Source organism: Peromyscus leucopus, chromosome 12, assembly GCF_004664715.2.
Source record: "Peromyscus leucopus breed LL Stock chromosome 12, UCI_PerLeu_2.1, whole genome shotgun sequence".
NCBI lineage: Eukaryota > Metazoa > Chordata > Mammalia > Rodentia > Cricetidae > Peromyscus > Peromyscus leucopus.
Window position 1 is genome coordinate 62,911,837 of NC_051073.1, and position 27,625 is coordinate 62,939,461.

General features: G+C 41.5%; 1 protein-coding gene across 1 annotated transcript in view; it reads right to left on the reverse strand.

The window, feature by feature from the left end:
* Positions 1-26,184, reverse strand: part of Lrch3 (leucine rich repeats and calponin homology domain containing 3) — a 110,987-nt gene extending 84,803 nt beyond the window's left edge. The window contains 1 exon segment of the mRNA XM_028860064.2: positions 25,898-26,184. Within this exon segment, the coding sequence (XP_028715897.1) occupies positions 25,898-26,159 (262 nt within the window). The 5' untranslated portion in view covers positions 26,160-26,184.
* Between the last annotated feature and the right edge of the window lie 1,441 nt (positions 26,185-27,625).

The following is a 27,625-nucleotide window of genomic DNA, read 5'->3' on the forward strand; positions in this document are numbered from 1 at the left end:
TGTGGAGGATAGAAAGATTCTAAGAGCCAGAGGAACAGGAAGTTTACTGTGAAACTGTGTCTCCTAGAAATGGCAGACGCTACACCCATAAAGTCTTATCAACATGGCTGCCTAAACATGACCTGAACATGAACAATACCGATGCACATGCTAACATGGATGAGAGAAAGCTCAACAGTCCTTAACCCTACAAAAAGAACTAGAAGCAACTAAAGAAAGCTGAGAACAGGAGAAACAGGCTTCCCTAAGGAAGAACACCTGAAAATATACACACAAATAACACACAGATGGGTAGTATTTATGTAATTAGAAACACACACACACACACACACACACACACACACACACACACACTATGTATGTAACATTAAAGAGAAGAGGCCATGAATTTGATAGAAGCATAAGGAGCATACATGGGAGGGTCTGGGGGGAGGAAAGGGAAAGGGGAAGGGGAAATAATGTAATTATAATCTAAAACAATTTTTTAAAGAAGTATTTCCACTGACATGTGAGTGGCACTTATTGCACCTTACGCATATCTTGCCATGCTGGTAACTGTCCTGGTTCACAGGTATTGCAGCTAGGTAGGACTGTTGGATTGCTTCCCTCTCTTGGCAGTTTGCATAGCATTTTCTGGAACCATGGGTGCTAGACCACAGGAAAAAAAGCTTTCAGGTTAGATCTGAAATCTCAGTGTTCAGTATCTTCAGCAATAGAGGCTTACCCTCAACCCCTGAGAGGCAGGCCACCAAGGGCTATATTGATGATCTATATTATTTTGGAAGTCACTTGGACTACCCTGACCAGCCATGCAAAAGGAGGCTTCTAATGTCTGGTTCTGGGGTTTTTGCTGGCGACGGTTCTTGTGGGGACACACTGGCAGCAACCAACAGCTGTCTAATTGGACACAAGGCCTACTCAACAGGAAGGCAATCATGCCCAACACTGGAAACCTAGCCAGCTTCACAGCGCTAGTGAGGTCACAGAAAAGAGTCTACTACTGCCATGTCGCTAGACCAATATAATTCCTTACTACATTCTAAAACTATCCTTATACTCACAGATTAGTGCAGGTACCACCTCATTAAAGAAGCCTCTTGCTCCAGCAAAGGAGACCATCCCAGAAACCACAACTAGACAAGGCAGAGATCAACAAGACTTTGTAAGGGAGAAAAGGAGGAAGGGTGGGGGAGGGGGAGGGAGGAAGAGAGGGAGAGAGAGAGTCATTTATTTCTAAACAAGCATCAAGATAAATACATCAAATCTAACTCTGTATTTCCAAGTTTATTGCAACCGGTTAATGTATAAAAAAACATATGGTACATATACAACCACAGTACTATTCAGCTATAAAGAAGATGAGATCCTATCACTCATCAACAATATGGAGATAATTAGAGATCACTATGTTAAGTGAAGTCAAGTACCGCATGATCTCACCCAAGGCTGAGATAGAACAGTTGCTCTCATAGAAGTTGAGAGTGGAATGATGGTTACCAGAGGCTAAAGAGTGGAGGGGACAGAGGGGTGGCGAGAAGGTGCTCAGTAGGTACAAGCTGGATAGGAAGATGATGTTCTGGAGTGCTACTGCAGATTAGGATGACTACAGACAACAGTAATGTACAGGGCAGCTCAAAAAGACAGAAAGAAGGAACTTGACTTTTTTTTTTTTAACCATAAAAATGCTTAAGGTAATAAGTTTACCCCTAAGTTAAACATTATACAATACATACACGTATTAAAATGTCACACGGTATCACATAAGTATGTATCAGCTGAAAAATAAAATTACATAATGGAATGAACATATGTACATATGTATTAACAAGTGAAAAAAATGAAACCAAAAGATGAAATAATAAATAAAAGCTGAAAAGGTTTATAACCATAGAAAAGTTCTTTAGGAATATTTGCCAATATGACTTTGGACCTTAACATCCTTTTTGAAGCACAAATTGTTTGGTTTAGTTTTGAGACAAGATCTTACTTTGTATCCCTGACTCGCCCTGAACTCAGAGATCATCCTGCCTCCCTAGTGCTGGAGTTACAGGTGTGAGCCAACATGCCTGGCTAAAACACTTTTAATTTTTGGTATCCCGTTTCCTATTAAATATCTGAGCAATCTATTAGCCTATCATCTTCATGGTTGTGTAACTTTTCCTTTTACTTGTCTATATAACCTAATTTGTAAGCCTTGTTTGTTTTGGTGCTCATACTGCCCCACATCTGATTCCTGGAACTCCTCTTCAAGTTAGTTCCGGCATCTTTCTGATACAACTTTTTTTTTTTTTTTTTTTAAAAAAACATTTGCTAACATTCTGACATGAAGAGTTCCAGGATTATCTCAAAACTTCCCTACTCTGAATCTGAAATCAGCTGTTTTCCTACCCTGTGTAACAGAACATATGGCAAGGCCCACTTGGGTGGACAGGAGGGGTTGAAGCTACTAACCCAAGGAGGCTGCAGAGCCAACTTACTGACTGATGCTTTATGTCACTAGGGAGGAGGGAAGCTGACTCAAAGGAGGCTGCAGAATTACCTAAGTTACTGCTGCTTTATGCCACTAAGTTTTGTTTGGTTTTGGTTTTTGAGACAGGGTTTCTCTGTGTAGTTTTGGTGCCTGTCCTGGATCTTGCTCTGTAGACCAGGCTGGCCTCGAACTCACAGAGATCCGCCTGCCTCTGCCTCCCGAGTGCTGGGATTAAAGGCGTGTGCCACCACCGCCCCGCTGCCACTAAGTTTTGAAGCACATTATTAAGCAGTAATAGGAAAGCAAACTAGAAAATGATACTCTTTGGAAGCAGAGCTCTGGTACATCAAAACCTCCAATATCTGGCTTTGGCTTTAGAACCAACTAGTGAAAGTTGAAATGCAGAGGTGCTACCAAATGGTTGTCTGGCCAAACCATCTGAGGGGCACATAAGCTGCAGCACTGTGCCAGAGGGGATGGGTACAATTTAAAGGGGCCAGAAATATATGTTGTGAAACCCGTTTCTTAAGAAATATTTGAAATTATAAATAGAACCACCATATGATCAGCTATATCACCTTTGGCATATACCCAAAGAAACCTATATCCTACCACAAAGATATTTTCACATATCCATGTTTATTGATGCTCTATTCACAACAGCAAAGAATGGAACTAGCCTACATATCCATCAACAGATGAAGGGATACTGCAAACGTGACACATATTAAAAATGGAATGTTATCCAGCTGTTCAGAAAAGTGATATCATGCAATCTTCAGGAAACAGAAGGACCCGGGAGTATAATATTAAGTGAGGTGACTCAAACCCAGAAAGAAAAAACTGCATGGTCTCTCATATATGCAACCTTGCCTATAATGTATATATGTAAACAGGTATAGATGTGAGTGTAACTAAGAGAAGGTTATACTAGGTGACGAGAAAGGATGGAATGCAGGCAAAAGGACACGACTCATGAAAAAGGATATGAAACTACTATTTTTCCACTTTCAACTCAGTTGTCTCATGGCAGATATGTGAGTTCATCTTTCTGAGTACTAAAGTAGCAAGAACCACTTTTGCATTCCAAAGACTCCAACACGTGCTATTCCTTTGAAATAGTGAATAAAAGCTAGGCTTTCTTTTTTAATTCTACTGTGTAATAGAATACACTTGTCCCATGGATCCACTCAAGAAAATGATTTTTAAAAAATTTCTTTCGAGGAAGGGTTTTTAGATATAATATCTTAATAATTCTTGAAGAATTTCATACTAGTAATACATGAATTTTGATTATAATCACTGTCTCCCCTCACTCCTGGGGAGGGGTTTTCTTCTGTTTAGAACTATATAAAACTATTCTATTATAGTGTTTTGTTTGTTTGTTTGTTTGTTTGTTTGTTTTGGAGACAGGGTATGATAGCAGTGGCTGGCCTGGAACTTATTATGTAAACTGGGCTGGCTTTGAACTTAAAGAGTGCTAGAACTAAATGCATGTGCCACCATATCTGGCTACAGTGCTATTTTAAACTGTACTGCTATACATAAAATAAAGTGTGGCTTTAAATGTTTAAGAAGAAAGAAGATTGTGACAAAGGCTAGGTCTCCAAAGTTCAAGGTTAATTTTGTTTTTAAACTTTTGAATACTGCTGATCAAGTCTTTTTGTTTACAGGTGCTTGAAGGAACATGGACACTTTATCAGTGGCTACCTCACAAGAAGTACACTAGCTTTTCTTTCCCACTCAGCACAAGCTATGTAGCAGAGGACAACCTTGAGCTATTGACCCTCCTGCTACTCATTTCTAAAACTACCTTTTAACAGGCTCCAGACCTTAGCACAACTGACTCCATGATGGAAGTGCTGCTATTCAGGCTGTAGAACTCAGCATGTAGACAGCACCACCTGCCAATCTAAAAACAAAGATCTACTCCATCAAAGTCCACATAGTTCTGGGAAAGTCTCAAAATGACTAACTTTGCTTTTAGGCTTCCATACTTTTGTTTCTGGCTGACTGTCCTTGTTAACTGAAGCATGTCAACCCAGAACATGATTTTGTGCTTGAAAGTTCACCCTGAGGAAGGCTCAGTGCTCCACTGGGATCCTATTGTCTTAAACCCATGTCAGAGCACTCTTCTCTGGTGAATACTCACAACATATAGACCTGTACTACCGTAGAGAGCTATGTCTTACTTTGTTTTTTTTTTCCACTTTTAACTATTTATGATTTTTGGAACTAGGAGCTACTTTCTGAGGACAGCCTTGGGTCCAAAGAACGCAGGTCCTTTCCAAGACCAGCAAGCACTCTGAACCATTGAGCCATCTCTCTAGCCTCCAACCTTATTTTTTGAGATAAGTTTTCTCACTGGGACCTGGGGCTCATGATGAAACTATGTGGCTAGGCCTGCTGGCCACTGAGCCCAGGGATATTGCTGTCTTAGCCTCCCCAGCTCTAGATGAGATCACAGCCTGAACCACCACATTCAACTTTGCACATACATTCTAAGGCTTGAGCGTAAGTCCTCAAGCATGGGTCAGATGTGATGGCTAGTACTGATCATCAACAGAATCTAGAATCACCTAGAGACAAGCCTCGGGGCAAGCCTGTGAGGGATTAATCACAGGTTAACTGAGGTTCGAAGATCTCCCTAAAGAAGGTGGCCTGGACTGTATGAAAAGGAGCATTCACTGCTGTCTTCTTCCGGACTTTGAGCAGCTGACCCCTGTCACCATGACGTCTGTCTTGATGGACTGTACCCTAGAACTGTGAGCCAAAACGAGCCTGCCTGCCTTCCTTCCTTCAGCTGCAATGTCAGGATGGTTACAGCAACAGAAAGCAGCTGGACAGCAGCAGGCACTTCCCAACTCACCTTCCCAGCCCCAGCTGGCATGGCAGTTTCTCTCTCGCCAGTTCTTTAACTTTTCCACTTCTTTCTGTTTGAGACTATGAAGATTATAAGGTACAGAAATAACTTCTGACTGATAGAATACTGCTTACTTCAAATAAGATAGCAAAGAATAAAAAACTTTTAAAACACTAGGTTCTAATTTAAATCTTGTAAAGGAAAAAAAACCACACATATAAGTAGTTTTTCTAACATTTAACTTAACAAGTTATTTATTCTCAGAGAAGTCTGCAATTTTGTCTGTTTTCTTTCTTTTTTCAGTTTTTACCCTTTGATGCAATCACCATTTTTGGCCCTTCCTAAGTTGCTTGAAGCAACATTCTTTTTTTTAATGGACTAGTGTCTCTTTTCTTTTTTTTTCTTTTTTTTTAAATATATATTTTATTTTACAATACCATTCAGTTCTACATATCAGCCATGGGTTCCCCTATTCTCCCCCCTCCCACCCCCTCCCCTTACCCCCAGCCTACCCCCCATTCCCAACTCCTCCAGGACAAGTCCTCCCCCGAGGACTGCGATCAACCTGGTAGACTCAGTCCAGGCAGGTCCAGTCTCTTCCTCCTAGACTGAGCCTGCATAAGCTCCAGGTTTGAAACAGCCAACTCATGCAATGAGCACAGGACTTGGTCCCACTGCCTAGTTGCCTCCCAAACTGATCAAGCCAATCAACTGTCTCACCTATTCAGAGGGCCTGATCCAGTTGGGGCCCCTCAGCCTTTGGTTCATAGTTCATGTGTTTCCATTCATTTGGCTATTGTTTTTTCAATAATTGAGTAAAACTGAAATTTATTATAAGCCACAGTCGTCCTAGGGACCTCCATGCTATATATATAGCCTCTATGGTTCTATGGGTTGTGGTCTGATTGTTCTTTATTTTATATCTAGAATCCACCTATGAGTGAGTACATACCATGACTGTTTTTCTGGGTTTGGGTTACCTCACTCAGGATGATTTTTTCTAGTTCCATCCATTTGCCTGCAAATTTCATGCTTTCATTGTTTTTCTCTGCTGAGTAGTACTCCATTGTGTATATGTACCACATTTTTTTCATCCATTCTTCCGTTGATGGGCATCTAGGTTGTTTCCAGATTCTGGCTATTACAAATAGTGCTGCTATGAACATAGCTGAGCATGTATCTTTATGTATGAATCAGCATTCCTTGGGTATATGCCCAAGAGTGGGATGGCTGGGTCTTGAGGTAGTTCGATTCCTAATTTTCTGAGAAACCGCCATACTGATTTCCACAGTGGTTGTACAAGTTTACAATCCCACCAACAGTGGAGGAGTGTTCCCTTTGCTCCACATCCTCTCCAACATTGGTTGTCATTGGTGTTTTTGATCGTAGCCATTCTAACAGATGTAAGGTGGTATCTCAGAGTCGTTTTGATTTGCATTTCTCTGATGATTAAGGATGTTGAGCATTTCTTTAAATGTCTTTCAGCCATTTGTAGTTCTTGTTTTGTGAATTCTCTGTTTAGCTTTTTAGCCCATTTTTAATTGGACTGTTCAGTACTTTGATGTCTAGTTTCTTGAGTTCTTTATATATTGTGGAGATCAATCCTCTGTCAGATGTGGGGTTGGTGAAGATCTTTTCCCATTCTGTTGGCTGTCTTTTTGTCTTATTGACTGTGTCTTTTGCCCTGCAAAAGCTTCTCAGTTTCGAGAGGTCCCATTTATTAATTGTTGTGCTCAGGGTCTGTGCTGTCGGTGTTTTATTTAGGAAATGGTGAAATGGTCTCCGGTGCCAATGCGTTCAAGAGTGCTTCCTACTTTCTTTTCTATTAAGTTTAGTGTAACTGGATTTATGTTTAGGTCTTTGATCCACTTGGACTTGAGTTTTGTGCATGGTGACAGATATGGATCTATTTGTAATCTTTTACATATTGAGATCCAGTTATGCCAGCACCATTTGTTGAAGATACTTTCTTTGTTCCATAGTATAGTTTTGGCTCCTTTGTCAAAAACCAGGTGTTCATATGTGCATGGATTAATGTCAGGGTCTTCAATTCGATTCCATTGGTCCGTATGTCGGTTTTTATACCAGTACCAAGCTGTTTTTATTACTATAGCTCTATAGTAGAGTTTGAGGTCAGGGATGGTGATGCCTCCAAGGGTTGCTTTATTGTATAGGATTCTTTTAGCTATCCTGGGTCTTTTGTTTTTCCATATGAAGTTGAGTATTTTTCTTTCCAAGTCTGTGAAGAATTGTGTTGGGATTTTGATGGGGATTGCATTGAATCTGTAGATTGCTTTTGGTAAGATTGCCATTTTTACTATGTTAATCCTACCTATCCATGAGCATGGGAGATCCTTCCATTTTCTGATATCTTCTTCAATTTCTTTCTTTAGAGATTTAAAGTTCTTATCAAAAAGGTCTTTCACTTGTTTAGTTAGTGTTATCCCAAGGTATTTTATATTATTTGTGGCTATTGTAAAGGGTGATGTTTCTCTGACTTCTTTCTCAGCCCTTTTATCATTTGTGTATAGGAGGGCTACTGATTTTTTTGAGTTGATCTTGTATCCTGCCACTTTACTGAAGGAGTTTATCAGCTGTAGGAGTTCCCTGGTAGAGTTTTTGGGTCACTTATGTATACTATCATATCATCTGCAAATAGTGAAAGTTTGACTTCTTCCTTGCCAATTTGTATCCCTTTGATCTCTTGGTAGTGTCTCTTTTCATATTAAACGGCTAGAGATTACTATATCCTCCTATCAGATTGAATTATTCTCTTTTACCCCATTCTTCTAGTTATCCTCATGAAAAACATCAGAACATTGATATGGTAACATCCAATAAAAAAACTACTTATGTGGCAAATTAAATTCACTTGAGCCTGTCAATCCAAGCACTTTCTTTTTTTTTTTTTTTTTTTTTTTTTTTTATTTTTCGAGACAGGGTTTCTCTGTGTAGCTTTGCGCCTTCCCTTGGACTCACTTGGTAGCCCAGGCTGGCCTCGAACTCAGAGATCCGCCTGGTCTGCCTCCGAGTGCTGGGATTAAAGGCGTGCGCCACCACCGCCCGGCCTAATCCAAGTACTTTCAATGCAAACAGGTTCTCTGCACCCACAAAGATGAGAATTCAAAAATGAACTCATCAACTGTACACAGAGTTCAGACGCTAGCTATTCTCTACGAGCAAGCTGCTTAAAGCACAAAAGAAAGGAATCAAGGGACACATTCTAACCCTCTCACTTGGGCAGTGTGGACTGCTCTTAGCACAGACGTCGCCAGCCAGCCAGCTACTGGGATGTGTGCTCAGCTCACAGTGTACTCATCTCCTCTCTTCTCATTCAGAGGGGCTAACCCGCTCCAGAGTTTTAGTCCTAGGTACCAGTGATACTTAACTATGGGGACCCACTCTCTCACACACTAACACTGAACTTTGTGCTCTTAAGTCATGACAACCTTGTGCATAAATATTCACATCAACATTATTCACAATAGTCAAAAAGGATAAACAACCCAAATGTCTGAGTGGATGAATGAAAAAACAAAATGTGCTGCATGGATGCAACAGAATACTTTTCAACCTTTTTTTTTTTTTAAAAAAAAAAAAAAAAAAAAAAGACTGGGTCTTGCTACATAGCACTGGCTGCTCTGGACCTTGAAAGGAATGTAGTTCTGATTCATGGTACATCATAGATGAACCTTAAAAACGTCACACAAAACTAAGTGAAACATGCCAGACAACAAAGGACAGATATTGCAGGGTTCTGTCCACACAGGCTCCTGAACAGTCACAGTCAGAGTCAGAGAGACATTTGGTTGAATGGTTACTGAAAGCTGGGGCAGGAGGGGGAAGGGAATCAAGAGTATTTGTTTGGTGGATAAATTACATCGGTTTAGGATGATGTAAATTCTGGGGATGGACACAGAGGTGACAACATGCCTAACAATTATACACTTAAAACTAATAACAACAATAATAATTTTATATTATGATAATAAAGTCAGCTATGCAAATTTTACCACAATAATAAAAATATTAAATGTGTCAGAATCAAAGTAGAAATGTAATCTGTCTCTTTTTAGTAACAAAGACATTAAAAATCTTTAAAATTACAGTTTTTTTCTAATAACCATTACCTTATGCTTCAGCAATAAACTAACAGATTACAAAAATTCAAAGCATCTCTGAACTTTAATCTCAAAATTCTGTTTGTGTAACAGAAACCGACACTTTTTCCCTTCCCAATCCCATTTCTCTTCACCAAGGGAAAATATATTTTAGTGTTTTATTCAATCCAGTTATAGAATTATGACAGTAAGATTTACTTCTCTAAATCTCAGTAAGCAAGCCAGAAAAATCTAGGTTCATTCTAGTCCAAACACAATGTTTCAGCAGAATGGTATTTAGTAAGAAATGCTAGCACTCAAAAGTCTTGTGTTCTTTAATAAGTGCTTCAGGCCATCCCACACAGTGACATCATCCTTACCAAATAAAGTCCATTATGCAACAGCCACATACCGTATCATTACTTTCTACGCGGACATTCACTACTGTGGATGCAAGAGAGCCTGCGATTACGACAATCTCCATGAGGTATTCTTGTCACCACTGAGCAACTAAGTAAGAAGCAGTAAATACAAACTACAAAAACCTTCAAAATACTCAGTTCAATGTTCAATCAACTAAAAACCAAATCCACACGGAAGGGAGGTCAAGCACTCAGAGTGCCGTATCACAGCAATACGGCCACATAACAGCCCAGCACTGCTCACTCTGCTCTGCAGCTCAGGATCAGACACAAGGAACACAAAGTCGCCCTTGTTGAATGAAGACAACTTGATGACAGATGACTGTCACACTTTTGAAACTTTCTCTGTAGAGATACTTTATGCTTACATATTTCATTTTGTTTTCAACCACTAGGCCATTCCTATAAAAATTTTGAGATAAAAAGCAAATAAAAAATTTTGTTTACGAATATTAATCCAGGAAAGTTAAAAAACAATATTTTCTAAAGCATTTCACTCAAGTCCTATCACATGTCTACAACTTGGAAATGCTTTTTTAAATTTGTTTTTAATTATAGTCTAAAGCTGTAAATTTATGTCGTTTTAAATGTTAATGACTTTTGCTTCTGGATGACAGGACAGATATTTCCTTACTCCTTCTGCGTAATACACTAAACACTGAGATGTGTCATCCACAGACCAGACAGAGAAGACTAAAAGGCGGAAAGGCCTCAGGGCCCGTCACAGCAGCAGCAGCAGCAGCAGCAGCGAGTTCCCCGGGTTGTTTTGCTCGCTTGTGCTGCTTTGTGCACACATTCCAGACTTGGAGCGCCAGTCACGCAGTTTGCACCCCAGAAACACAAGTCACAGCGACAGGGAAAGAAAGCACAGTGGGTGGGGCGGCCGTTAGACCACTGTGAAAATGCCTGTCAGCAAGCGTAAGCTCCCTGGGAACACATGAAAAGCAGAAAGCCTCATCCAAGAAATGGAAATTGTCAGAAAGAAATAAGATTAGAACAAGAGCAAATGGACACTATAACTGAGAAAAGAAAGCAACTGAGACCAGCACACCCAATGGATGGGTCAAGAGCAGCATGGGGGGTACAGAAGGAAGCAGAGGCCAGAGAGAAGGCTCAGTGGCCAAGAGTGCTCGCTGCTCTTGCAGAGGACCTGAGGTCGGTTCCCAGCAGCCATGGCAAGTGGCTCACAACCACCGTAGCTCCAGCTCCAGGGGGACCACAGGCTTCAAGCCCCAGGGGCACCTGCACTCAGGTGCACAGACCAAACACACACAAAAATACATCTTAGAAAAAAAGCAATGAAATGAAATGTAGAACACTAGAAATTCTCCATTCAGAATGAAAGACAGAAAGTGAAAAGAAAACTGAGCAGAGCATAAAAAGCTGTAGACTAAAGCAAAAATCTAAAGAGTCCTCAAGTCATTAGTGAGAACAGGAGGGTGCGGCTGGAAAAGTCACTGACTGATGCTTCCTCAGTTTGGGAGTAATAAATTCAGAGACTCAGGCACTGAGCAAACCCCAAATAATTTTAAAAAGAAGAAAAAAGACATTAAGATATGCCATATCTAAACTTCGGAAAGCTGAAGATAAAGGAAAAAAATCTTGAAAACAATGAGAAAGAATAGGAACAACAGTAAACACCACACTGAACCATGAGGACAGAAAAGGGGAGATATCTCTGAGATGCTGAAAGAAAACAGTTGCTCACCCAGAACTGTATCTAGAAAAAACACCCTTCAGGAATGGAAGAGGGAAAGCTAAAAGGATGACTAAAAGCAGTTCTCTAACAGAAAGGAAGCGATAGAGAACAAACCATAAAGCAGTAAGGAAGGACAGAGTATAGAGCTCGCCAGGCTGCTATAATAAACACTACACACCATGCTTTCAACAACCAAAATCTACTTTCTCCTGGCTCTACCTTTAAAAGGCAGGAATGGGGGCACACGTCAGTAATCCCAGCATTCAGAAAGTTAGAGACCAGTCTAAACGACATGAAGCTATCTCAAAACCAACCAGGAGTGGGGATGTAGCCTGGCTGGCAGGTGCATGCCTAGAATGCACAAAGCCCTATAATCCCAACACTCTGGAGACAAAGGCAAGAGGATCAGAAGTTGAGAGAACACTCAAACTACACAGCAGGTTAGAAGCCAGACTGGACTACAGGAGGCAGTCTTAAAAAAGGCAGGAGAAGGATATCAATTCTAAGTTTTGGAATTATTTTTCTTGTTTTGTTATCATACTACTGTTCTTTTCAGAGTTCCTTTTTGTTACATATTGTTCGGTCTTTGTTGTCATAGATGTTCTCAGTCCAGTGTATGTCACCAAAACCAAATAGCCTAGGACAATTCTCTGAGATAGAGAGATAAATTCAGTTGTAGTTCTAAGTTTATTTTTCATTTCTCTAGATAAATTTCCTTATAACATTTTTTTCATAGCCCAGTTTTGGAAATATGCACCAAAATTTTATCAGCCCACATACATTTTTCAGCATCCCACTCAGAGGATATATGGAAAGCACAGCTGTGAAAAAGAACTAAGGCTGTTTTCAAACATAATTGATTTTCTAAGCAAATGTACATAAATTAATAATGTCCAAAAACAGATGACTTATGAGCTGGGTGTGTTAGCACATGCCCACGGTGACAAAGCCCATTACTATAATCATGGAAATACTGCAGCAAAGCATGACATTACTATTTGATAGCTACTTCAACTAACAGGAAGCCTAAAAATAAAATAAAGAATTTATCTACAACTTTAAAAAGAAAATCCCCATGGCCAGCGAGATGATAATGGGTAAAGGCACTTACCACCAGGATGGAGGACCTGAGTTCCAATGCCAGGACCCACATGACAGAAGAAGAGAACTGACTCTACACTCTACACACACACACACACACACACACATACACACACACACACACAGGCACACACATGCATGCATGAATTCATTCACACACAGACCTGTCTCATCCCACCTCAACAAAAAAAAAAAAAGAAAAGAAAAATTAACAGAAAACCCTTAAAATAACACAAATAAAATCAAGATAAAATAAAGTATCACTTAAGAGGGAATTAAATCATGCAATAGGAAAAATAAATACCTTCAACAAAGCATTCTGGAAAAACACAATACCACTTAGAAGTAATAACTTAGTATGTCAGCAAGTCCCTAACATATACTAGAGCCTAGGTCCTAGCAATATAAAAAAAAAAAAAAAAAAAAGACAAGGAGCCGGGCGGTGGTGGCGCACGCCTTTAATCCCAGCACTCGGGAGGCAGAGGCAGGCATATCTTTGTGAGTTCGAGGCCAGCCTGGTCTACAGAGCGAGATCCAGGAAAGGTGCAAAGCTACACAGAGAAACCCTGTCTCGAAAAATCAGGAAAAAAAAAAAAAAAAAGACAAGGAAAGGTAGAAGGCAGAGGCAGGAGGATGGCTACAAGTTTGAGGCAAGCCTAGATTCCATGGTGAATTCCAGGGCAACCAGAACACACAGTCAGACTTTATTTCAAAAAGCCCAAATTGAAAAATAAAAAAGGAAAGTGCCAAGCACATAAAAACAATGGCACCTTTGTTACTTCGGTCCATATGGCTGTAATCTCAACCTGTAAATCCTTTACCAGGCAGACAGTGCACAGATGAGAATGTTATTTAAGGTTAGTGCTATTGAAAGACAAGTTTAAATTTCTTTGAACTCAAGGTCAATGCAAAAATCTTGCAACTCTTGTGTACAAATCACTATCCTATACGTGATTTTAAAATGTATAGCCAAAGGTTGTGGTATAAGCTTGTAATCCCAGCACTGGGGAAGCAGAAACAGGAGGATCACAAATTCTAGGCCAGTCGGGGCTACATGGCAAGTTTTATGCCAGTAGGGGACACACAATGAGACCCTGCTTAAAAAATATAAATAAGAAATAGTATGTGGTGATACACTCAAGAGCTCCAACACCCAGGAGACAGAGGTATGCAGATCAAGAGTTCGAGGCTAGTCTAAGTTACATGAGACCCAGTTTCAACAGTGATGATGATGATGCCCACAACCAAGTATGCACTATCCTACTTCAAACCAGGGATCATATCCGGGGTACTACCTAATAAGATATCTGTGATGTTGTCAGCTTGACCAGATTGACAGATGCCTAGAAAAACTGCTGATGTACATCAAGGTGTTATCTGTCAGGCTATTTGCATGTGGGTCAGCAATTATAGGAGGAGATCCGTTAGCGTCTACTGCACTGTCCAATGCGATGGGAGCTTGGGAAGAACACATAACAGAAGACAGAGGAAGTCACCTTGGTGGGCAAGTTCAGTTTTTCTTGAGCAGGGACAAACTTCTGCTGCTGCCATTGCTTCTTAGCTTTAAACTGGACTCACTCACCCAGACTCCCCTGGGTGCCCCTCTTACAGGAGGCTTCCAGCTTTAGACTGAGCAGCTACTGCTTTCCCTTGCTCTCCAGCTTGCAGATGGCTACTGTGGGAGTCTCCGACCTCTAATGATATAAGCCAATGTAATAAATCCCTTATATAATTACATATGCATTCAACTGGTCCTCTTCTTCCAGAGAACCTGGTTAACACAGATCCTATCATTAAATCAGTCTCTCTTCACAGAGGCTCTTACTAAATATGACTCTTGAGATAGGTAGGGATTACAGGTTAGGTATCTAGGCTATGCTGCATGTCACCGAGCTGGATTTCCCTTCAGATCTTGAGACAGTTTGGTTTGGATATGATTGAGTGTGCTTGAAGTACGTCCATGTGTTGGAAACCTGGTCCCTAGTGTGGCAATGGAACGTGGTGGAGTCGTTAAGAGCTGGGGCTTACTGCACGGTAAGGACACTCACTGCCTTTGGATGGTATTAAAGTAGCTCTTGTGGGACCCTGGTTAGTTCCTTTCAGAGTGAGCTATTGTAAAAGTGCAATACTAGCCCTTCCCTGCTCCCTGTCTGTCTGTCTTGTCATGTGACTTCTGCATGTGCCATTGTATGCCATCACCATGAGGCCCTGAAGAGAGTTAAGCAGAAGTAGGTAACATACTCTCAGACCCTCAGAACTGTGAGCTAAACAAACCCTTTTCTTTATACAGTACAGCAATGGAAAAGGGACTAATACAAATAGGAAGGTTAAAAACCATTATATTGGCTTTCTGAGTCTTACCCATGCTCCCTATCCTAATCTTCCTGTTCCCAAAATTTTTATTCCTCTTTTTGGTTGGTTGGTTTTAAATGGGGTCTTACATAGCCAAGGCTGGCCTTGAACTTGCCATACAACCAACCGAGGATAACCTTGAATCTCCTGCCTCCACCTCTCAGGTATTACAGGCATACACCACCACATCTCGTTTTCCTTTGTTCTCTCTATATATCTGTGTGTGTGTGTGTGTGTGTGTGTTTGTGTGAAAGCTTTTAAACATGTAGCAAAGCTTTTCGTAACATGTTTTCATATTACAGTCAGTACTTCACCTCCTTTGCTTCCCCATCCCTACAGATATGTATAAGTGATTACACCTGTTACAGCCATGTGCCTGCGTCACTGCCTATATCACACGACAGGCCTGCTTCCCCAACCCTGCTCCTGAAACACATAGGAGGTGCAGGCCAAGAATAAAACCTTTCCTATGTCCACCTTGCTTCACATGTCCTCTAAATGAGGCACTCTTATCCTTATCTTAAGAGCCTTGGTTCCTTTTAGTGTACAAAAGAATAAAGACTTCTGGAGCCTCATTTTCTATCATTTTACATGGCAGCTAAAGCCAGACAGAATGACATTAAGGACAACTTTAATCATTTCATGTGGAAGAGCAGCAGACTTTCAAAAAAAAAAAAACATGAAAAATTATTATCCTCCATTATTTTAAATTATTAAAATTGTAAGTTTTAAAAATTATTTAAATTTTAAAATAATAAAGCCTTAGGAATTCTTCCTAAGAGATGACTCTTGTCCACCTTCTGCACCTTGAACCATTAGGAAGGAGGCTTGTTTCTCATGCAGCTTTAAGACTCCACCCTGTCTGAATCAGACTCTGCAGGTCACCTCCTAGGGCTGCAAGGCTTTAAAAGGGACACAGGTGATTCACGCACACTCACCTGACAACCGACAGGCTCTAGGCTTTCACTTGATAATGCAACAGCCTTCAACTGCCAGCAGGGGCTCACAGCTGGAGACCCAGGGCAGCCTGGGCTACGTGTGAGGGAAGGTAAACTAAATGAAACTAATGAACTTCCTAACTAAACTGGCCAGTTGACTACATAGGAAGAAGACAAGAAAAGCAAGAACATGCTTATAATCCTAGTACTTAGGAGAAGATGATCAGGATTCCAAAGACATCTAAGCTACTTATAAAGTGTCTGAGGCCACCCTGGGCTATATAAGGCCCTATCTTAAAAAAAAAAAAAATCAGCATGTTATTGGTATTCTCTTAAAAGTAAATGAGACCGGCACAATTATCAAATTATATATACCAGATAAACATAGAAACCCTATTTTATTTTGTAAGGACCTTACAACTTTGCCAGACTCAGAAACTGTTATATTGCTACTGGTTTTATTTTGGGTACTGACTAGTTGTCTATGACATCAATTAAAGAAGGTCTGAGTATCTGTCTTTTTGACACCACAGAGATGTAAAATCACTAGTAGTATCCTTAAGGATGTTCTGATTGAATTCCGCACTAAACCTAGTTACAAAGAAGTCAGCTATTATTTCCAAATCTCATTTTTCTCATCTACCAGTTTGTTTTTTTAAGGGATGGATAAATTTCCTAGAAAAATACAACTCACAATGAATAATAACAATGATTTTTGAACAGATTAATAAAGACTAAAGAGAATGGCTCAGTAACAAAAGTTTCTTATCAAATAAAAGCCCAGGACCTAATGATTTCACTGCATTTAGAGTATACTGACCTGGGACTGAGGAGATGGTTCAGCAGCTAAGAGCATGACTATTTATTTGCTCTTCCAGAGTGATCCAGACTTGACATGTGCTCCAGCACCAGGTGCAGGTAGACTCACAACAAAACTAATAAAAAGTTAAATGGACGAGGTAGATAATATAATTTACAGGCTCTGATTCTGTACACAAAGCAATTAACAATAACAAAACTAAATCTTTAAAGAATACTGACCTGCCAGGTGTAGTAGTAGCACACGCTTTAATCCCAGCACTTGGGAGGCAGAGACAGGTGAATCTCTTGTGATTTCGAGGCCAGCCTGGGCTACAGAGTGAGTTCCAGGACAGGCTCCAAAAGCTCAAAAACAAAAACAAAAAACAAAAAAATATAAAAATAAAAAACACAAAATACCTCACCACCTGTCAGAATGGTTATTATTAAGAAGACAAAAAAAGGACAAGTGTTAATGAGGATGTGAGAAAAGGTAAGTCTTGCACTCTATAATAAACTACTTTATGACCCAGCAGTCACTTGACTATGAGTTGGACAACCCTGATTCCTAAGCTTCAGAAGTACATCTGACCTCAACCCATGCAACCCTTCCTGACTCCTTTCCTCTTCTCCTGTGGAACCAGCACACTGATTTTTAAGGTCAACACTTCCTTGATTTTTCTTTATAATTTTAATGTTTATGTATTGTTCCTGCTTTTGAACTTAAAAAATATATTTGAACTACACATATTGTGTCAAACTTCACATGTCCAGCATTTTTTCTATGGTTCGTCCATGTAATAAACACATATGTGGCTCATTCATTTTCGGTGCTAGGAAGTCACATAAACAGATGTATCACAATTGATTCATCTATTACTAATAAGCACTTGAATTGTCAAATATGAGTACTGTTGTGAACACTTACATGATGTACACATGCATTCATAAACACAGCTTCCATAAGCACAAGTGTCTTTGGAGTATGTATCTCAGAGTTGACTTTCTAGACAACAGAGCATATGCTTTTGTTTTTGTTTTTCAAAGCAAGGCTTCTCTGTGTAACAGCCCTGGCTGTCCTGGAACTCTATTTGTTAGACCAGACTGGCTTCAAACTCACAGAGATCCTCCTGCCTCTGCCTCCCAAATGCTGGGATGAAAGGCGTGCTCCCACGCCAGCTGAGCATTTTTTTTTTTTTTTTTTTTTTTTTTTTTTTTTTTTTTCTTTGTTTTCTTTTGGATCATTGTAGCAGTGCTTGAATCACAGAGATCCGCCTGCCTCTGCCTTCCGAGTGCTGGGAGGCGTGCGCCACCACGCCCGGCTGAGCATATGCACTTTTAACTGTGCTGGATAATCCAAACTCGTTTTCAAAGTCAGTGCTGATATCGACTCCCACTTCCATCAGCAGTGCATGATTGTCCCCACTCTTGACATTCTCCCTGGGGTGTGGTTTTATCAGCTCGCTAAGTGGTACCTCAGTGTGGTTATTTTCCATCCCCTTGATTACTGAGGAGGTTGAACACTTTCCCACATATTGACTGGCCATTTGGAATTCCTCTTTGGTAAAGCATCAACTCAAATGCTTCCTCAGTTTTCTTATGGGTTCTCTTTTTATTTGCAGAAATCCTATGATGTTCTACATACCATATGTATTTTTTAGAAATAAGCCTTCTTTCACATTGTGGCTGCTTCTTACGATGTGCAAACTGTTTGCTAAAACGTGTCTTCAGTGGAAAATCTGTTGTGTTGTCTGTTGCTTTTGTAGGAAATAAGCCTAAGACTGTGTGTGTGTGTGTGTGTGTGTGTGTGTGTGTGTGTTTTGAAGGCACAAGGATCTGGAGGTCAGAGGGCAACCTCAAGCGTCAGTCTTTGCCTTCCACTTGGAGACAGGTCTCTTCCTCACACGCTTCACAGGCGGGCAAGCTTCCCCTGTCCTCACCTCCCACTACCTGATGGGGCATGCAGGATTACAAATGCTACTCAACTGTGTCCAGCTTTTACTTGAGTTCTGCGGACCTGAACTCGTCATCAGTCTTGCAAGACAAACACGTACCCACTAAGCCATCTCCCCAGCCCAATATATTTTTATGAGAGAAAAAATTACATAGACCTCGCTGTTGACATTGCTTGTAAGGCGCTCAGAACTGAGTCCTGCTTTGACATCACCATCCCTTGCCTCTGCCCTCACCTTCTAAGCCTTTACTTAACAGCTGCCACACTGTGGGCTTACTATTTTCATGGTATAATAAAACTGTTAAAGTATGATTTATAATATAAACAATACAGAAAATTCCAGTTCCACTCATTATGCCTCAATATCACTGCCAAATACAATTCTCTATAGTGATAAAAGGTTCTATTTATTTACTTGATGATTTAAAAAAGTTATATCAGTGCAGTTCAATATAAGTTCAAATAAGGACTGTCCAATGTGCTGAACAATATGACACATATATCTACTGAGCACCTGAAATGTATCTCAAGAATCAATTATCTATCCATCCATCTACCCACCCACTCACCCATCCATCCTGGATATAAGATGCAGTATGCTACACATGCTAGGCAAATATTCTACTTGAAATTAAGATTTTAGGTGTACCTGCATGTACATTTGGTTATCACACGTGTGCCTGGTGCCTGCAGAAGTCAGAAGAGGGTGCTAGACCTCCTAGAACGAGAGTTATGGATGATTGTGAGCCACATGTGTGTGCTGACACCCAAACCCAGATCCTCTACAAGAGCAACAAGTGCTCTAACCAGTGAGCCAACTCTGCAGTTCAGATTTTAAATTTTACATTTCTTTTGTGTGTGTGTGTGTGTGTGTGTGTGTGTGTGTGTGTGTGTGTGTGTGTATGCGCGAGTATGCGAGTGTGTGTCACAGTGCATATGTGGAAGTCAGAAGACAACTTGTTGGAGTTAGTTCTTTTTTCCCAGGACATAGGTTCTGGGGATCAATTAAAATGATCAGGCTTCACTTGAGAAAGTGGGCCCTGAGCCTTGCCTGGCCAGCACAGCAGAGCTGACCCTATAGATGGGTACAGGTGAACCTACCCTGAGAACTTGTGGGTGGAACATCTGAGATCTGGTCCTCATCTGAGATCTGGTCCTCATCTGCCATATGGTGGTGCAGGCAGGGGGAGAGGACCATCCCTCCTCACCCCTCCAAGTGGGAGAGCTGGCCCTGACCCTAAGGTCATAAGAGCAGAAGAACTGTCTCTGTCTCTCATCAGCCGCAGCACTCAGGAGAGTGGCCCCTACACCTCACCTGGGCAACACAGTAGAGCTGACCCTGACGGTCCAGGTGTGGGAGAGCCCACCCTGAGGTGAAAGCAGGAGAATGGGCCCTGCCCCTTACAGACTGCTGTAAGGGGTGAACTAGCCCTGGCAATGCTGGAGAGCTTATCCTGGTGGTGAGGATGGGGGAGAGTTGGTGGCTGAGCAACCCATCAACCACCCAGGCCCAGAACCAGGATTATGAGTTCCCCACACCCACCCCATCTGTGATCTGCTGGAGCATGTGAAGGAACCAGTCCTGCAGACACAAAGCTGCAGGATCTCCAGGACACAGGGCAACAACAGGATATCCATGAGGAGTCCCAGTATCGATAGTGTCACAGAAACCAGAGGTCTTGAACCAGACTGATAATCTCTGCAATGAACACTTACAAGTAAAGCTGTATGGACAAAGGGGTTTACTGCGTGACTCACTGAGTCACACTACAGCTTCCACGATGGGATTTTTCTTTTTTTTCTCTTAAATTTGATTGTATTTTGGGTGGGGGGTGGTGTTGCAAGGGCAGAGAGCAGATACGAAGGGACAGGGAAATGAATGGGATCCAGATACATGATGTAAAAGACACAAAGAATAAATAAAAGGAAAGTTAAAAAAGGCTTGGTAACAAGTGTCTTTGCCCACTGAGCTATCTCACCGGCCTAATAAATCTATTTATTTGGGTTTTTTTTTTTTTGTTGTTGTTGTTTGTTTGTTTATTTTGAGACAGGGTTTCTCTGTATAGCCCTGGCTGTCCCGGAACTCGCTCTGTAGACCAGGCTGGCCTCAAACTCACAGAGATCCACCTGCCTCTGCATCCCGAGTGCTGGGATTAAAGGAGTGAGTACTATTGCCTGGCTGATCTTTTATTTTTAATAGATATATTTGAGATAACATCTCACTGTGTTGCTCACTGTTGTCTGATACAGGATTCAAATTCTTGTGCTCAAGTAATCTCTCACCTTAGCTTCTTGAGTGGTTGGGAGTCCAGGCACATACCCAGCTCCATCCATCCATCCATCCATCCATCCATCCATCCCTTGATCGAAACGGTCTCCCCAGCTATCTTAGGCCAGTCTTAAACTCCTATCCTCCTGCTGCAGCCTTCTAAGTGCTAGGATTACAAGCATGTACCACTAGATCTCAAATATTTTTTAGTAGCATCTATGGCTAGTGACTATCACATTGAAAAGTACATTTCTAGAAAAATTCATGAACATACATGTATCGTGATGGATATAAAAAAAAAAAAAAAACACATGATTTCCACTTAAGACCTGGCACTCTAGTACATTTTTCCAAGACTTACAAAACCATCATTTTGTGGGTTACAGATTGCATTCTTGACAAATTAAATGGCATTTTAGCTGTCTCCATTCTTCTTGCCTAGGAAATAAGTATTCATTTTTTAGAGTCTCAATTCTCATGACTTTGACGATACTGCATTACATTGGCACACCCATTACATCTCCATTTATTTTCTTTTCAAGTGTGTAATCTGATTCTACCCTCCCCATCCCCATCCTCTCCTGTTTCTCGCTTGCTGTCTTCCATTCAAAACCATTTCTTACAGTTCAACTATGACTCATGTTTGCCGTCTGTGAAATACTACCTATCTGGTCATCTCACTCTACAGTCTAAAGCACATCATTTAAACCGAGAAGGCTTCTCATCTGTAAAGTAACTCGAATGGGTACCACAGCTCCTCCAAGTTTTAGAATTCTATGAACTCTGGAACAGGCCTAGTTAATGAATTATTTGTTTTTCCTCAGGCTGATTCTTCCTTCTTTTCAAAATGCCAGAAAAGACTCACTTTTCTTTTCTTGAAGACTCGGAATCTCTCAACTTTCACTATCATTTTCTTGAATTGATGCTCTAGCTCCAATTTTACTCTAAAGCTCCAGGTTGGCTTTGCTTGTGGCTGCACAGCACTAACTAGGGTGCTACCGATCCTGACACCAATGGGGGATCAGGTAAACACAAAGAAATCTTAGGTTTCACCCTGTATGACCCAGTGATCAAAAACACAAGCTTTAGAATATTATTTATATGACTATTCCTGAGTCAGGGTCTCACTATCTAGCCTTGAACTTCCTAAATAGCTCAAGCTGTCTCAACCCCTTAATCCTCCTGCCTCAGCTTCCTAAAGGTTAGAGTTATAAGCATATACCAGCATGTCTGGATAAATCTGAATCTGAATCCTAGTTCTGTTGCTTTCTGGCCGTGAAGTCCTGACTGAATTGTAACATCTCCTGAGTCTCAATTTTCTGATGTGAGGAGTAAGGGAAAATAAATTAGTACTCACACCTCACACAATTGTATGCTTGTGAGGTACCTTAGCACAATACTGGGTTATGGGAAAGGCTTGCTGCAGTTTGCAGTTGAAATGTACAAGTGTGGAAAGCTTGGTCCCCAGCCTGGAAGGCTACTGGGAAATGGTAGAACCCTTAGGAAGTTGGGTCACTGGAGTTTTGTCCTTGAGGAGGATGCAGGGAGCCCAGCTCCTTCCTGGTTCTCTGTTTAGAGGCCATCACAGATTAGCACACCTCTTCTGCTTTCAGTAACTTGGTAAAGTGACCAGGGACTAAAACTTCTAAAGCCAGGAGCCAAATAGCCTTTCCTCCTCCTTTAAAAAAAATATTTTTTAAATAGTCTTTAATAATGTGTATGTGAGGGGGTGGGGGAATGTGTGCACATGAGGGCAGGTACTTAGAAGGCCAGAGGTTTCAGATCTCCTGGAGCTGGAGTTACAGGCAGTTATGAACTGCCTGCTGTGGGTGCTGGGAACCAAACACAGTCCTCTCCAAGAGCGGTATATGCTCTTAACTACTGAGCCATCTCTCCAGCTCCATTTCCTCCTAAGCTAAGTACCACTGGCATTTTGTCACAGTAACACAGACAACACTGATTGGGCTCAGTAAGTGCCAAGCACGGCTATTAGCAATAGTTTTACCTTTCCGGTCCTCCATTATTAACAGCTCAGCTATCTTCTTTTGTTTCTTGTTTTTGTTTTCCAAGACAGGGTTTCTCTTTGTAGTCCTGGCTGTCCTGAAACTCAAAGAGATCCTCCTGCCTCTGCCTTCCGAGTGTTGGGATTAAAGGCATATGGGATCATGCCCAGCAGTATCTACCTTTTTAAACAAACGGGAAAAAAAAACTCAAGCAAATTCTAATTATGCTGAGTTGAAAATGGTATAGGTAATAATAAGTGCTGTTTCCTAGGATGTAAATTCTTAGAAAGCAGCCATTCTACCATGGACATTCCATACTTAATGAAAGAAGAATCTATGAGCCAAGTTTTATGCAATTTTACATGGTTTTAAATTTTCTAAAGTACCTACTCTATGCAAAATAGATTTTAACTATTTTAAGTCTGAATTCAGGTTTCAGGGATGGCTCAGTTGTTAAGTGTGCATACTGCTCTTGCAGAGGACCTGAATTGATTCCCAGCACCTACATCAGGTAGGTCACCCTCCAAGGGAGCTGATGCCCTCTTCTGGTAGGTCTCCTTAGCACCTGCACTGTGTTCATATGCACATACCCACACCAGAGACACACATCATTTAAAAAGTAGTTAGTCTGGATTCATCAAGTACCTACAAAAAAAGAATGGGTTTTGGAGTTATGTCAAACAGAACTCCAATCCTAAAGAACACTCTCTTCCTTTGTCCTCTGGCTACAGGTCTTTGAGCACATTATTAAATATCTCTATGCTTTGCTTTCACTCTCTGCAACAAGAAGAAGAATGTCTCACTGCACACCGAAGCTGCTTGATACAGTGGAGAAAACAGTCAGATAAAAGTCTATCAGCAGTAGGAATATCTCTGAGTTATTTTTCCTATGAAACTGGGTGTAATCATATTTAATCCATATGCTGTATATATTTAACAAGGCAATATGTTTAAACATCTAAGGATGAATAACAAATAATGAACACTCAATAAATTATGTCACTGACATTAAACTGCCTGTTTAAAACTATTTTTGTTCTAATTATAAGGGCTGCCGAAGTTAGAAATGAATCTGGTCTAACAGGTTATAAAATACTTTGTGACCTTTTTAATCTCTTTTTTTATACTTTTGACCAGATAAAATGTCAACCAACAACAAAACTTTTGATTTAATATAGTAGCTAGAACATTAAAGTATGAATGATAATCTACCTAAAAAAACAGAGCTCAAAAAGGAAAGCTTTCCTTGAGACTAAATATTATTCCTCAGAAATGTTTGATTTTCTTTGTCAATAAAACTTTTATTTCTTGATGGCTCAAACTGTTGCTCCTAGAATTACTTGAGAGCAGATAAGATAATAAGCTAGATAGAATGCTCTAATCATCTTTTTCTTTACCTTCAGGCTTAGTGTAGCAATACTGAAATGACTCACCTAAGTATAAAAATCACTCTGCCAATCAGCCCTCTCCTGAGCAGAATCAAGAAGGCAGGGGTCTGAATGACAATTTTAAATGATGCCTATCAACACACATATAAAAATTCATGTTTACCTTAGCAAATCTGTACCATTTAGTAAAAAAAAAAAAAATCATATTCAAAGAGCAACTCCCCAAATAAGCTTTAGTAAGCAGAACAAAAGTTTCTTTGGAAATAATAGTTTTTAGCAGAAATTTAACATCTTTTTTTTTTCAATTTCTTTTTAGTGTTTAATGCACTGTGTGTGTGTGTGTGTGTGGTGTGTGTGTGTGTGTGTGTAAGTCAGAAGACAACTTTCAGGAAGGAGTCAGTTCTCTCCTTCCACTGTTTAGGTTCTGGAGATCAAACCCGGGGTGTCTGTCAGGCTTGGCAGCAAGAGTCTTTATCCACTGGGCCATCTCCCCAGCCCCAGTCTATTTATTTTTCCAACATGAGTATGTAATGATTGCCAATCTTTGATAACTACAGAAGCTTAAGAAAGTATTCACTCTAAGATGTTAAAATTGAGCAGAATGAAGATGACACAATGCATATTGCACATTCATTAACTACAGAAACACAAAACATTTAAACCACTCCGTAAGGGACCTCTCCCCTTATATTTATGTAAAACATAAAGACTCAATTCTTAATCTACTCCCTGCGGAAACTAAATTTTAAACACAAGAGGAACACATTATAGCATGCTGAATACCTCACTCACCATACATTGTTCCCTACAACTAAGGAAACCAAATAATACTTAATTCCCATTCTCCTTCCTGTCTTAAACAATATAAGGCGAAGTAATGTTTTTAAAGGGAAAAGCAAATACAGATGAGGTAGACAACAATATCCTATGAAGTTTTTCTTCTCACGTTTTCTTGGAGGGCACGTCCGAATGAAAGACGGAAGGTAACGTGCACCGAAAGATGCGCTATTTTTACAAGTACTTTTCGGTAAGTCGCCGACGGAGGCGGAGAATTAAGTTACAGCGTCGGAGTGCACATTGCACACACACACTCGCACACACTGGGGCAAACGCCAGCGCGGACATGGGTCCTCTGACAATGCAGCACCCAGCGTCACCCGGACTACGGTGCAAGAACGTGCTTGCCACACTCCCCAACGCTCAGAGCGGAGTCACTTTGGCAGCCCAGTTCCAAAGGGGCCTGCAGCCACCGGGGTGGGGCAAAAGTCTACAGGGGTCTCTGGCAGCGGGATTTCTGACAGCGACTCCAGAAAGATCATCCCCTAGTCGCCGCTGGCCGGCTTCGGAGATGATGCTGCGCGCCCGCCGCACCCCAGGCTCCGGGTCTGGCCAGGCCGGGAGGGTGCGCGGTCCCGCCAGCCTCCCCCGTTACCCCGGTCCCCGGGAGCCTCGGGCGCGGTCGCCACACGCCCCGGCACCCGACGAGCCCCCTCCCCACCCCGCCGGTCCCGGGCGGCAGGGATGCCCGCGCCCCGCTCACCGGCCCGGGTGGTGTCCGTCAGGTCATGGTTGGCCGCTCCCCGGGGAAACTCCCTCAGTTTCCGGCCGCTCAGGCTCAGCACCCCGGTGACCGCAGCCTCCTCCAGGGCTCGGTCGACCGAGCGGCTCCACGAGCCCGGGCCAGGACCAGGGCCTACGCCAGGGCTCGGCCCGCAGTGAGCACCGGAGAGGTTTCCCCCGGACGCCCCTGGGCCAGAGTACTCCGCAGCCGCTGCCACAGCCACCAAGCCCGCGGCCGCCATTTCCCAGCCGACAACTCTGCGGGCCGGCTCTGCGCATGCGCCGCCCGAACCGCTGGGTGGGCGGGGAAAGGGGCTCGCGGACCCCAGGCGGCTCTCCGGGCCGCGCTGGTGCCCCGCCCACACCGAGGATCTCTCGGGAAACTTCAGGGACGCCGCGGAGCTGCAACAGCCTCTGCCTGGGCTCCCAGCGGGATTCCAAAAGGCCGGCGCAAAAACCATCTTTTAACAACGCTCCGCGGCACCCCGTCTTCCTCCCTCAAGCGGTGGTGACATTGAGCAGCAAAGATTCTTAGCACGGCCGCTGCCAGAAACTTGGGCGGTTAGAGGAGACTCCATGGGATGTGCCCGAAATTGTCCCTCAACTTGTCACCGTACCGCCAGATGACTGGTGGATATACGAATTAGATATATATTATTGAGGAGGAAGACTGCTGTGTGCGAAGATTCGGCTACAAAGTCCCTAATTCTTGTTGAAATTGTTATGTATTTTAGATTCTACTTTTTAATGAAAGAGCTCTTAACGAAAACAAGCATCTTAATAGTATGGCTGTTAGTGCAGATTTTATCACTGACTAGTGCAGAACGAAGAATATTTAAGTCTAAAATTCAAGTCTGCAACCAAAATTGAGAAAGACAAAACACTCTGACTATAATATAAATGTAGGGATTAAGTTTAGAACCAAAAGACCAAAACTGAAACCATTCAAGTAGTGAAAATACCACTCAAATGAGTTAGACACCCCTAATATGGCACTCTATCTTATTTCCCCAAATCTGTTTTAAACTCAAACCATTCCTAACATGTGACATAAATTTCACTTACCATTAACTTTAATTTGCTGTGGAAAATACTAAGGGCTGTCAGATAAAGTCTCTTTCCTAAGGAATTATCTAATCGTGCCAAATCCAAGGAGGCCAGTTACAGAAAGACAATAGTAAAGGCTGACCATAAAGAAGGGAGGATTATCTACTAGAGTTCACAGCAAAGCAATCTCTGAAGGATGAAAGAGGTTTTGAACTAAACCTGGAGAATTATGAAGTAGGAAGGGATGACAGAGGGAGCCAAAGTCCATAATGGAAGATGAGTAAACAAGTATTCAAGTATGATTTTTATGCATGTAAGAGTATTAATACAAAAATGAGAAACTCCATCGCAGAGCATGAAAGAAAATATGAGGTGTGAGAAGTTACTCATCATTCAAGGCCCAACTTCAGGAAGCCCAGATAAGCACTTTCCTGAGTATCTAAGTTCAAGTTGTAAAAATGTTTCAATAATAAAGTTGATTAGTAAGGGTTGCTCTAGAGAACTGCTCTATGAACTTTTTTTTTTTTTTTTGAGATAAGAGTCCCAATGTAGCCCAGGTTGGCCTTGGCCTTCTGAGCCCTGAGAATACAAAGCAAGTATTTGATACCTGATACCATGTCCGGCTCTTCACAATGTGACATACTAGTTTCTTTTGCAACTA